The 12,263-nt window shown below is 42.5% G+C and overlaps 1 protein-coding gene across 2 annotated transcripts; it reads left to right on the top strand.

Annotated features, from left to right (window-relative positions):
• The first annotated feature begins 2,780 nt into the window (after nucleotides 1-2,780).
• LOC139640001 (frizzled-1-like) lies at nucleotides 2,781-11,069 on the top strand. 2 transcript variants are annotated; one of them, XM_071514163.1, is made up of 2 exons: nucleotides 2,781-6,602; nucleotides 9,392-11,069. In XM_071514163.1, exons 1-2 carry the CDS (start codon nucleotides 6,570-6,572, stop codon nucleotides 11,015-11,017), a joined length of 1,659 nt encoding a protein of 552 aa, XP_071370264.1. In that variant the 5' UTR covers nucleotides 2,781-6,569; the 3' UTR covers nucleotides 11,018-11,069. The 2 variants fall into 2 exon arrangements, with proteins under 2 accessions (XP_071370264.1, XP_071370263.1); XM_071514162.1 differs by lacking the exon at nucleotides 2,781-6,602 and having other exon boundaries at nucleotides 9,067-11,069.
• Nucleotides 11,070-12,263: the final 1,194 nt, after the last annotated feature.

Raw genomic sequence — 12,263 nt, 5'->3', positions numbered from 1 at the left:
CCTCTGCTCCCTTTTCTTCATCCTCTGCTCCCTCTCTTCACCCTCTTCTCCCTCCTCCTCTTCACCCTCTACTCCCTCCTCTTCACCCTCTACTCCCTCCCCCTCTTCATACTCTACTTCCTCCCCCTCTTCATCCTCTACTCCCTCCTCCTCTTCATCCTCTACTCTCTCTTCTTCATCCTCTACTCTCTCTTCTTCATCCTCTACTCCCTCCTCTTCATCCTCTACACACTCTTCTTTGTCTCTGCCCTTTTTCAGTGTTTAACTACTAATTCCAATTACTCTCATAGTAACATCTTTCTGATATCGCTTAAAAACAGTTTCCAAAGCTCTTTTAGTATGAGTTTTTACCATGTCATAATATCCTATTGTGAAAATAGGATGGATGAAATTTCATCTAGTGTCAGACATGGCAGTAGCATCCTCCTCTTACGTTTCAGCTCATGGTAAAAATCATTTCGTGGCACATGAAGAACACTACAATCCTCCTCACTAGTGAAAGAATAAATGACACTGGAATGCAGCTCATCACTTATTGAATTCAACTGATAAACACTTGTCAACATGACAAGACATTTGCTGATTGCGTATTAAGTTCACTCAATGAGTTTTACTACACTGGAACAACTAAAGAACTTTGACCTAACTATTTATAAACGCACTATTTCAGTCCACTTTTAAAGTTGAAATGCATGAGTATTTGTCTGTGCGTTACTGACAGGTTGTATCTTGTCTCTGTGTTTGTGTTTCAGATGGCTGTTGTCAAAAAAAAAGACGAAGACAAAGATGCTGAGATGGAGGATCCAGACAAACGAGAGCCCCACTTCTCTTTATTTAAGTTATTACCTTCACAGTGTGTGTGTGAGTGTGTGTGAGTGTGTATGAGTGTACATATGGATGCATGTGTGCGTTATCTGACGGTACCTAAGATTTCAGGCTATCATTTGCGACTTTTTTGTTTACTTTTTATAAGGTTACGATAACTCATATATCATTGTCACAATATCAACAAAAGGACTTTACTATTGGTACATATTGTGTTTTGTGTTTGTAACTAGCTACCTATTTAAGAATGTATATTTGTATGTTCAATATACTCATCTAGAAAATATATAATGGACAATTTTAATATTCCTACATCTTCACACCAGTATACTGTTCTTGCCAAGACACACACATGAACAAAGACATACAGAGGACATGCATACAAGCAAAAACACGTCTGTACAAACAAAATAATGCACGGTTAAAAAAAAAAAAAAAAATCTAAACGTTTTAGATGCTTTTAATTTCTTTGCTATCAGGTTATGGTCAAATTGCTGTAACTGCAGACAAGCAATGGTGATGTTAATATCAATATGAATTGTGATAGAGGGCTTTCAGGTGACGTAACACACCTTCTGGCGGCCATATTGGAGGTCCTCAGCTCCGTGAACAGCTGATTGTGTTTCTAAATGTACGACTCGTCCATCTCAACAGAACTGAATAGACGGTTAATGTCTGTGCTGTTTTTGATGGAACTGATCATTTCGTCACTGATAGATTTGATTGATTTTATGTTTAGATAATGTCAGCTTGTTAGCTAGCTAACCATAGAGGCACTGAAACGATAAGGCGATTAATCGATTAGTCGACCGTTTAAGTCATTTATCAAAAAAACAGTTACAGCTTCACAAATGATAAGATTTGCTTGCTTTGCTCCGTTTCATATCATTACAAAATTAATGCTTTGAGGGTTTTTTGGGCTGTTAGTCAGACTAAGCAATTTTATGACATCACTTTGGGCTCTGGTAACATTTGATGGGCATTTGTCATTATTTTTTACATTTTCTAGCTAATTGAAAAAATATTTGATACATTAATCAACAATGATTTTTTTTTTTGTTGCAGCCCTAAACCATAGTATCTGGTCAGCTAACCATCTGATTAGCACACTAGCTAACGTATTTAGTAGAAGCTAGCGTTAGCATGTTAACATCAACATCAGTTGCTTTGATAAATGAGCCCGCTGACTAGTTAGCTAGCTAACAGTTTGATCAGGTTGACAGAGAGTGATTTGGAATAGGGTAACACTTTACAATAAGGGTATAACAGTTAACTAATGTGTCTGGTAATCATTTACTAATGGTGTTCATGTTAACTAAGGTATTAATTTATACATTATTTAATAGTTATCTTTATAAACTATTAAAGTGGATACAGACAACTTTTCAACTTTTCCCCGTTGTCCCCCCCCTAGTGTTTCCAAGTGGTATTGTTGTTTGCACCGCTGTCACAAAGACAACCGGATCTCTTTCCATTAGAGCCTCATTTTAGAAAGGCCACTGCAACTGGCTGGTCCCGGCTTCTTTGTAGGTCCTGGTTCGTTTTCTGGCTGCTAGCTACCGCTACCAATAGCTACCAGGGAAAACTATCCTATTCCTCTTTTGGTTGCACAATGGATGACACACTTCCTTTGTGCCGTAAGTCGAGCCTTCATTCTCCCGGGAGATCGTACCCGGTGGCAGACAGAATTGCGTAGTGAAAGCGAAGCTTATAGGGAACCAATCTAAACGCCGATGGTGTCATTATTCTATAGCCGTTACACTGTGCAATCAACATTTACTTCATAATGATAAGTTAAAGCAAAAAAGTTGTCTATAGAGTCTTTAAATAACCTATAAATGAATACCTTAGTTAACATGAACACCATTAGTATATTACTATTATAATTATTATTTAACTGTTAATTAAGGGTTAGTTAATGCTTAATAAGCATTAACTAACCCTTAACTTAGTGTACCCTTATTGTAAAGTGTTACCTGGAATGGTCTAGAGAATAGGCCTAAAGACAAGAGTTTACTGAGTCTCAGTAAACCGAGACAAGTCGACCTTATCAGTCTATTCACTTTTACTGAGAACATTACTGAATGGATCTTCAGCCACTCCACAACAAGCTGTTCCAGCTGGCTCTCATTTTCTAGCCCTGGTCGTTACATATTTAGACATTATTTGTGTCCAACCACTTCTCCATTGGACCTCCATGATGGAGCCAGACCCTTGTTGCTGGGAGATTTGTGACGCAACCGCAAAGCCTCTATCATTTATTTTATCTCTGCTGGAGATGTTGACGGTGCACACATACAAAACAGGGACCGCGCCAACCAGTGTGTGCAAGAATACAAACGCAATACCATAAGAGATAACAATTCTGAGTGCGTGCTTGACAGATCGTTGTGTGTGCGTGCACGTGTGTGTGTGTGTGTGTGTATTAAACATGGGCAATACCTAAGCATTGGTGCTTCCATGTATGAGCTAATGTATCCGAGGGGTAAAACACCGAGGCAATAGGTTGTGTGATGTCTTGTCTGATCTGGCCCATGACAATCCTCCTTTTTCACTTTATTTGATGCCATCCAAAAAAAAAAAAAAAAAAAGTCTGCAATATTATATCAGATATGGCTGATTTCTTTCAATAGCTACGACTTTTTTTTTTTTGTCTGACGAGGAATTGGAGCTTTTCTTATCTGGACAGATTAGGGGAGCGATGGGGAGTGTGCGAGTGCGATTCGGTGTGTGTGTAGGTGGTGAACAGCTTTCATCAGTCCCTCCACCGCCCGAGATGTGTCCCCATGCTGAGCTTTTCCCTCCACACGTGTGCCCCCCCGACATCCTGTAAACCTCCTGTTTTGATATCCCGACTTTTTACGATTGCCGTTTCTTGGGCTTTTCTTTTGGTGTTTTTTTGGCGTGCAAATATCTTGACGAATAATTAGAGCTAAGAGTACGGTGATCAATGTGAAGTACTATCAAGGCAATGGCTTCCTCTTTTATCGATCCGTTTTTTTTAAAAAATCGATCGAAACAATAATATCGGCCCTGGCACTGTTCGTTCGTAGGAGTGACGAGGCTTTTTTTTCGTGGGACGGTTGGAAACTGTGGATGTGCGTTAACGGGAGTCGCTTTCGAGGCCTCACACACACACACACACACACACACACACACGCTTATATAGATGTCTTGCCTGCTAGGATAAACTTCCCACCCCCCCCCCATCTAGTCATAGCAGCTACGGTAGAAACCTGCGGCCCGGTGGAGGCAAAACCCACGAAGAAAAGAAAGCTTCGTAGAAAAGCTTCGTAGAAAAGCTTCGACACCGTTTTTGTGGGCGACTTGTGTTCCAGTCTAGCTTTAATTCTCCCACCTGTAAGAGTGGCGGATCTAAGAAGGCAAAAAAAAGAGGAAAGAATTATACGTTAAACTCTTCCCCAATAGCGTTTCGAGACAGCACTTTTCCCAAAAAAAAAAAAAAAAAAAATCAATTTGCCCTACATTCCAGCCTGTATGGTCACTTTTATGCACCTGCATTGCCCTTAACGATATATATACCCTCGCTTTGCCTGACGCACAGAGCAAATCAGCCTTCCTTATAAAGTGTATATATGATCCCCCCCCCTTGCCCAGTTTTGAACCTTTGAGCTCACTGAAAAATACAGTACTTGAAGTTATCTCGTGGCTTTTTCCAGTGAGAAAAAAGGGGGGAGGAGAGGCCGGTAAAGCGGCGTGACAGAAGAGGGTCAATACCACCGAGGTCGCCCCGGCTCGGAAGGGATCGCAGGCGGTATTAGCAGCCGAATAATTATTTTTGATATGTTTCTTCCACGTGGCGCTTCAACTTCTTCTTCCCCCCCCCCCCCCCCTCCTCTTACTTCTGTCCCCGAAGCGGCTTTGGCAGCCTGCGATATTGTATGAGAACGTATATATTTTTGAGTCGTGCGCGGGCGGAGTTCCTGAAAGCGCTCTTCGAACTTGAATGTTCCTCGGATATTTCAAATATAGCCCAATGAAGGAAAGGCTGGGGAAAAGTGTGTTGGAAGTTGCACATTTAGCACTGTGGTAGCCCTTGCAAGAAAAAAAGTCACATGTGAAAACGCCAGAGGTGGGGTGACTCGAGTCACATGACTTGGACTCGAGTTGGACACAGTTTTAATTGCTTGAGACTTGACTTATAGCATGAAGAGAAGACTTGAGACTTGACTTGACTTGGGTTCTGGTGACTTGGCTCTTGACTCTGACTTGTGCTTTGATGACTTGAAAAGGTTTCTAAAGTCTTGACTTGAGATCTTGTGTTTGTGTAAATGACTTAGATTGAAAGTGATGAGATTTGTTCCAGCGGACGACTGAATTTAAATTCTGTTTTCTGAATTTGTATGAAATGATTGAATTTATTGAAGTTGAAACTGATTATAGAAATCAAACTCATGATGCTCTTACCAAGTTTTTATCCTATTAAAACCATATTGCATTTAAAAGTCCTAGATATTTAGTTTTATTTAAGATATTAAATTGATACTGGACTCTTGATTTGTTCTGACTTGACTTGCTGTTCTACATTTAGACTTGAGACTTGACATTAATGACATGGACTTGACTTGGAGTTGTTCTACATTTAGACTTGAGACTTGACATTAATGACATGGACTTGACTTGGAGTTGATCTACATTTAGACTTGGGACTTGAGACTTGTGCCTCAAGACTTGAGACTGACTTGGGACTCGAGCAAAGTTGACTCGGTCACACCTCTGGAAAACCCACATGTGAATTCAAAGCACATGTGCTTTCTGGACACACGTTGGTTTTCACATGTGAACAATTTTTCTCACGTATTCTGATGTCATGTGACCGTTTTTACTTCAGATGTAAAAAGTTGCCGTTTCTAGATGAAGCGTTTCTTTTTTTTTCTCCACGTGAACTTTTATTTTTCACATTTTCACCTTCGCCGTTAGATCGGTCAATATCTGTTTCACATGTGGGTGAAAATGTCGATGGGAAATTCCACCGACACGTGTCCAAAGCGCACATGTGCTTTGAATTCACATGTAGGTTTTCACATGTGACTTTTTTGTAAGGGAGTCAAAATGAGAAACAATTTGGACGTTGTAATGTTGCTTCATCCATACAGTTGGCATTCAGATGTTAAATGAGGAAGAAAAAAAAAAAGAAGGAAAGAAATCTACCATTAAAATCAAAGATGGAAATGGTGAAAGATTCCCTGGTTTACTCCATTGGACAGGCTTTGGAATATGCCTAATAGTCATATTTCAAATAAACGTGAATAATGAATCATTTGTTATTATTTGTTTGACTGTATATGATAAGGTGGTGAAGCACCTTCTATAAAAATGAAATAGTGACGCTTCCACTATGTTTGCATACAGGGTCACGAATGTCCCCTTAACACTATCAAAGAGAATTCATATATGAATATATAAACACATCTATTTTTGGCCTTGTCAGTTTCTTAACTGTGTAGACATAAATTATAGGTTGGAAAAAGGCATTTTGGATCCAACATGCATCTTCGCTGTGCTGAACACTGAATCTGTGTGTTTTAAAGTTTTTAAACAAAGCTTCACTTGCATATTCTTTTTTTTTTTTTCTCTTTTTTGTATGCTGCACTGAAAATACATCATTTTCACAAGTGGTATGGAAAACAGAAGTGTTGCCAGTCACTTCATAAAGTGAAACAATATAGTATACAGTAGAATAGTTGTCGCATTATTTGTTACAACCTGTATGTAATGTTATTATGGAAGATGTAATGTCCTTCTGTAAATGTTGTTTAATGTTGTTTTACCTGAAATAAAGTTTATTAATGCTTCAAGTGCGTCTGTGGCGCAGGGTTATTATAGTTTTGCATTTTTCATTCGTTTTTATTTTTATTTCTATTTCGTTTTGACTTTTTGTTTTCAATTTCAGTTTAGTTTTAATTTGTTTTTAAAGCAGGTTTGCTAGTTTAGTTTTTATTTTTTGAAAATGCTTAGTTTTAGTTTAGTTTTTATTAGTTTCAGTGTTAGTTTTAGTCTTTTTTGTAATATGGAGTATTTGTCAGGAGAGAGATTCAAAAATTCAAAATACTAGGCTTATGTATGAAATAAACTGACAAAGACGAAAACTAAAGACATTTTCTCTATATTTTTTGTTTATTTTAGTTAGTTTTGTAAACACACAATACAGTTTCAGTTATCGTTTTTTTTTGTAAAGCCTCGTTTTTATTATTTCAGTTAACGAAAATGTTTTTTCACACCTAGTTTTCATTATTTCGTTAGTTTTCATTATTTTGTTAGTTTTCGTTAACGATAACAACCTCGCTGTGGCGTCTGTCGCTTTAAGGAGATTCATATCCTTCCCTCTCTGCTCTCTTTCTCCAATACCTGTGGGTGTATTAGAGCAGCAAATATTGTACATTTCTGTTCCCCAGTCCCGGTCCAACTCATATTACATTATATTTGTCAAGACGAGGGGAAGCCGGGGGTTTGGCGTTGATCTCCGACCGCCTGAGGACAGACTGGGTTTGACATGTCAGACATATTCTGGGCCGTACGCTACTGTCCAGGGCCTCGGCTCTTTCTCTTTAGGGATATATCACATGATCCTGCAGCGGCTTTTGCCTCACATTACCTCTCTAATCTCAGACTAATAGGTTTCATATAAGAACAGGCCATTACTGCCGCCTCGAAACCCCATTTTTCTTCAGGACGACTTCATCCAGCTAGACGTTCTCGGTCGGTCGGGGGTTCTTCTGCCTCTCTCCTGGGTGCAGCACAAGGAACAAAATCTTCCAGCATTCCTGTGTCAGTATGCATTTTACACTTTTTGCTCCTCTCCTCCTGCTAACAGGCAGACTCCGGTGCCAGTTGGAAAGCCTTGCTCATCTTTTCTACGTTAGGGAGCGTCCGCATTTGTCGGAAAAGGCTGAAAACGGGAGCTCATGTCTTCTTGATTATGGTGTTAGATATATCTGATGACAAAAATCAGACATGCTTGTATTTTGTATTTTGGCCTTATATATTCTACAGCGTCCATAGAATCTCACCCACGTGTCCCTTCCCCTCTACCCGTGACGCAGTGCATTATGGGTGAAAACACAGAGGCGTATTACTTTGGAACCACCGGTTGTTTCCGCTCTCCGATTACATCCTCACTTGGGAAAAAAAAAGAAAAGAAAAGAAAAACACTCCCAGTCTCAGTGCTGAATTGGTTTCTACACATTTCTACAGTCGAATTTTACAGGATACATCGAAGAAAAATAGAATATAAATAAGAATAGAGCAAATGGGGGGGGGGGGGGGGGTTATATAAACATAAGCAACCATTAATTACAACACAAGATCATATTACGTAGAAATGTAGGAATGCAATTATGAGAAAAGTATGAATTACAGCGTTAAGAGGGTGTGAAAAATAGCAGCAGACATGAAAAAAAAGAAAGTATGAATATGAAAACGTACCCAAAAAATGTATGTATGTAATGTATGTACATTACAAAATGAATGAAAATTGCAGAAATGTCAATATATATGCAACATAAAATGAGAGGAATGTGAGAACATGAGGGAAAACAATATGTTCTTGCCTACTCATTATTATATATATAGATATATAGATATATAGATAGATATAGATAGATATATATAGATATGTTTATATCTATATATAATTTTACTAATTGTATCTAGACACCAAACCAAAAAAGATGTAGACCTTCCCTAAGTCTCTCCATCTGTTAGGTCCCACCCTTTTTTCCATATGAAGGAGAGAGAGAGAGAGAGAGAGAGACAGGCAGAGAGGGCGAGAGAGAGAGCTGTGTCAAGCCAGCCAGAGAGAGACAGAATAAGACAGGAAGTAAAGCACGTACACAAGTACAATGCATTTCAGTTGAGCTGACTAGAATTTAGGGGTGCTAATTTACTATCATTCTTTAAATAACTTATTAAAACACAACTATATAGCTTTGCTGTTATTTTACATTTTCCTATTTTTATACCTTCCTGCATAGCACTTTGTAAACTCTTAGATAAGAGCTATATAAATAAAGTTGTATTATTATTGGGATAGTTATGGCACGTGGCTTTTATTTTGAAAATTATGACCGGAAGTGTCATATTTATTCTGGTTTACTTGACGAGAGAGCGCGAGAGAGGGAGCAGGGGACAGAGCGAGAGAGAGAGAGAACAGGTTTGAACAGCAGAGCTGACGCGGTGTGTCGGGCAGACTGAGGACTGGATCTGCCCGAGTGGAGTTCATGCTCGGGAGTACGATACATTATTGTGGATTTCCGCCGCAGAAACTGAGTTTGTGATAAATATATATAAAAAAAAAACGGGGCTCGTTTCAGAGTTTAAAATCACCGTGGACCCGCGAGACGGCGGGGGTAAACAAACAGTGAAGTTAACGCTGGAAGAAGCTCCGTTTTCCCCGCAAAGAAGATCCAACAAAGAGCATTCAGGGAAGTAGCTTGCTGCCTGGCGAGCGGAGGGAGTTCGGCAACAAACTGAAGAAAGTATGGCTACGGCGAATTTCTTCACTATGGATTACAACAAACGCGCTCGTGCGGTTTTGACGCTTGTGTTTGTTTCTCTACTTCTAAACGCGGGGATTTTCCGGGTGAACGGACAATACGGCGGCGGTGACCGAGGAATGTCTATACCGGAGCACGGATTTTGCCAGCCCATTTCCATCCCGCTGTGTACGGACATCGCGTACAACGAGACCATCATGCCCAACCTGCTGGGTCACACCAACCAGGAGGACGCGGGGCTGGAGGTGCACCAGTTCTACCCGCTGGTCAAAGTCCAGTGCTCCCCCGATTTAAAGTTCTTCCTCTGCTCCATGTACGCGCCCGTGTGCACGGTGCTCGAGCAGGCGCTGCCGCCGTGCCGGTCCCTGTGCGAGCGAGCGCGGCAGGGCTGCGAGGCGCTCATGAACAAGTTCGGCTTCCAGTGGCCCGACAGCCTCGCGTGCGAGTCCTTCCCGGTGCACGGCGCGGGCGAGCTGTGCGTCGGCCAGAACATGTCGGACCGGAGCACCGACTCGGACGGCCCGACGCCGTACCTCACCGAGCCGCCTCCGTACGACCGCAACGTGAAGGGCCAGTTCAAGTGCCCGGCCTCGCTCCGAGTGCCGCCGTACCTGAACTACCGCTTCCTCGGGCAGGAGAACTGCGGCGCGCCGTGCGAGCCCAAGAAATCCCACGGGATGATGTACTTCAGCGAGGAGGAGCTGAAATTCGCCAGGATATGGATCGGCATCTGGTCAGTGTTGTGCTGTGCTTCCACTTTATTCACCGTGCTGACTTACCTGGTGGACATGAAGCGCTTCAGCTACCCGGAGCGGCCCATCATCTTCCTCTCCGGCTGCTACACCATGGTGTCCATCGCCTACATCGCTGGATTTCTGCTGGAGGACAAGGTGGTTTGCAACGACAGGTTCGACAACGACATAAGGACTGTGGTGCAAGGCACTAAGAAGGAGGGCTGCACCATCCTCTTCATGATGCTGTATTTCTTCAGCATGGCCAGCTCGATCTGGTGGGTCATCCTGGCCCTCACCTGGTTCCTGGCGGCGGGGATGAAGTGGGGCCACGAGGCCATAGAGGCCAACTCCCAGTACTTCCACCTGGCGGCGTGGGCCGTGCCCGCCATCAAGACCATCACCATCCTGGCGGTGGGGCAGGTGGACGGCGACGTGCTGAGCGGCGTGTGCTTCGTGGGCGTCAACAGCGTGGACGCCCTGCGGGGCTTCGTGCTGGCGCCGCTCTTCGTCTACCTGTTCATCGGCACCTCCTTCCTGCTGGCGGGCTTCGTGTCGCTCTTCCGCATCCGGACCATCATGAAGCACGACGGCACCAAGACGGAGAAGCTGGAGAAGCTGATGGTGCGCATCGGGATCTTCAGCGTGCTGTACACGGTGCCGGCCACCATCGTCATCGCGTGCTACTTCTACGAGCAGGCCTTCAGGGAGCAGTGGGAGCGGACGTGGATCAGCCAGACCTGCAAGACGTACGCCGTGCCCTGTCCCGTCCAGAGCCACCCCAACATGAGCCCGGACTTCACCGTCTTCATGATAAAGTACCTCATGACGCTCATCGTGGGCATCACCTCCGGCTTCTGGATCTGGTCCGGGAAGACCCTCAACTCCTGGAGGAGGTTTTACACGAGACTGGCCAACAGTAAACAGGGCGAGACCACAGTGTGATGTGCCTTTACCCCCCCCCCCCCTCCCCTGGGCCCTCACACAGACTGCTTACTGACAGACTGAATGATAATCCTTTTTTTTTTTTTTTTTGGTTTGGTTTTCCTTGGACTTACCAGAGACACTCGGTATGTTTTTAATGTACATAAACATTTTTTTGTGAGATTTTTGTAAGTATATATTTGTATTTAAAGATCAAAAAATTCTTTCCTTGTTTTTTTAAAAAAAAAAACACACTTTTTTCATACCTTGGACATAATGGAGTTGTACCTAATCATCATAAGGAGCCAGCTGAGCATTAAGGATCCAGAGGTCTCATGACCCGACTTACTGTGGACACCGTTGGGGGGGGGGGGGGGGAAGGAGTGTTTGTGTCTTTGATCAGTGAACTGCCTGTGAACACCGGGGTCTATACTAGGCAGGAGTCCCGTGGAAAGCGAGTGCTTCCTCGTGGCTCCTTCTTATCCTGATTAAATCGCCTGTAGTTTTTGCCCACTGTACAACAGAGCTGAGGTTTGGAAGGGATAAAAATCAGCAGCGTCGGGAGGTGCAGGTTGTGAATGTGAGTCATTGTTACAGCGGGTTATAGCCTGTACCTCAGGCTTTGACAGTTCCAACACTCTCCCCCAAATAAAGCACAAATAATTGCACCAAAGTTTAAGCCGGTGATTTTGGTGATTTAAAAGCAGATATGAGCAGCGTTAACAGGGTCTGTATAGGTTTTTGTTGTACTTCAATTCCAAAAAATCTGCTGGGTCAAGTTAGTAGATTTTATTTTTGAAATATGGAGTAAAATGCAAAGCTCAGAAATATGCACGGGTTGCTCAGTAACTCAAGACAGCTTGACTGGACTACAGGCAAAGCTAGCTGTAGCCCGGGACATAAAGAAATAAATCATTTTGCTGTATAAATATGGCTATATCTACAGCTGTTACCCGATTGGGAAAAGGGTGTATTAATACGCACTTGTCATGTTTAAAACGGATGATATTTGACTATTTTCTCGCTGCTAAGATTTCCAGACCTGTGAGGGTGAAAATTTCTTGACATGATTGGGAGGAAATTTGAGTTATGAGTTATATAGTATGTGTTCCACCGCAGGAGAAAGGACGCCCTGTGTCGAAATGCTGAGCAGCTTCTTTCAGGGCTGAACTGAAGCAGCCAGTATTTTTTTTTTTTTTTGCCCCGACTCTCTCACACACACACACACACACACACACACACACCATGACTTGTGTTCTTGTCAAAT

The sequence above is a fragment of the Centroberyx affinis genome, unplaced genomic scaffold (assembly GCF_046629955.1).
Source record: "Centroberyx affinis isolate AG114_WGS23_722 - 3 ecotype Tasmania unplaced genomic scaffold, CSIRO-AGI_Caff_v1 ptg008104l_1, whole genome shotgun sequence".
NCBI classification, from domain to species: domain Eukaryota; kingdom Metazoa; phylum Chordata; class Actinopteri; order Beryciformes; family Berycidae; genus Centroberyx; species Centroberyx affinis.
Note: the sequence above shows the minus strand (reverse complement) of the source record. Positions and strands in the feature narration are given on the sequence as shown.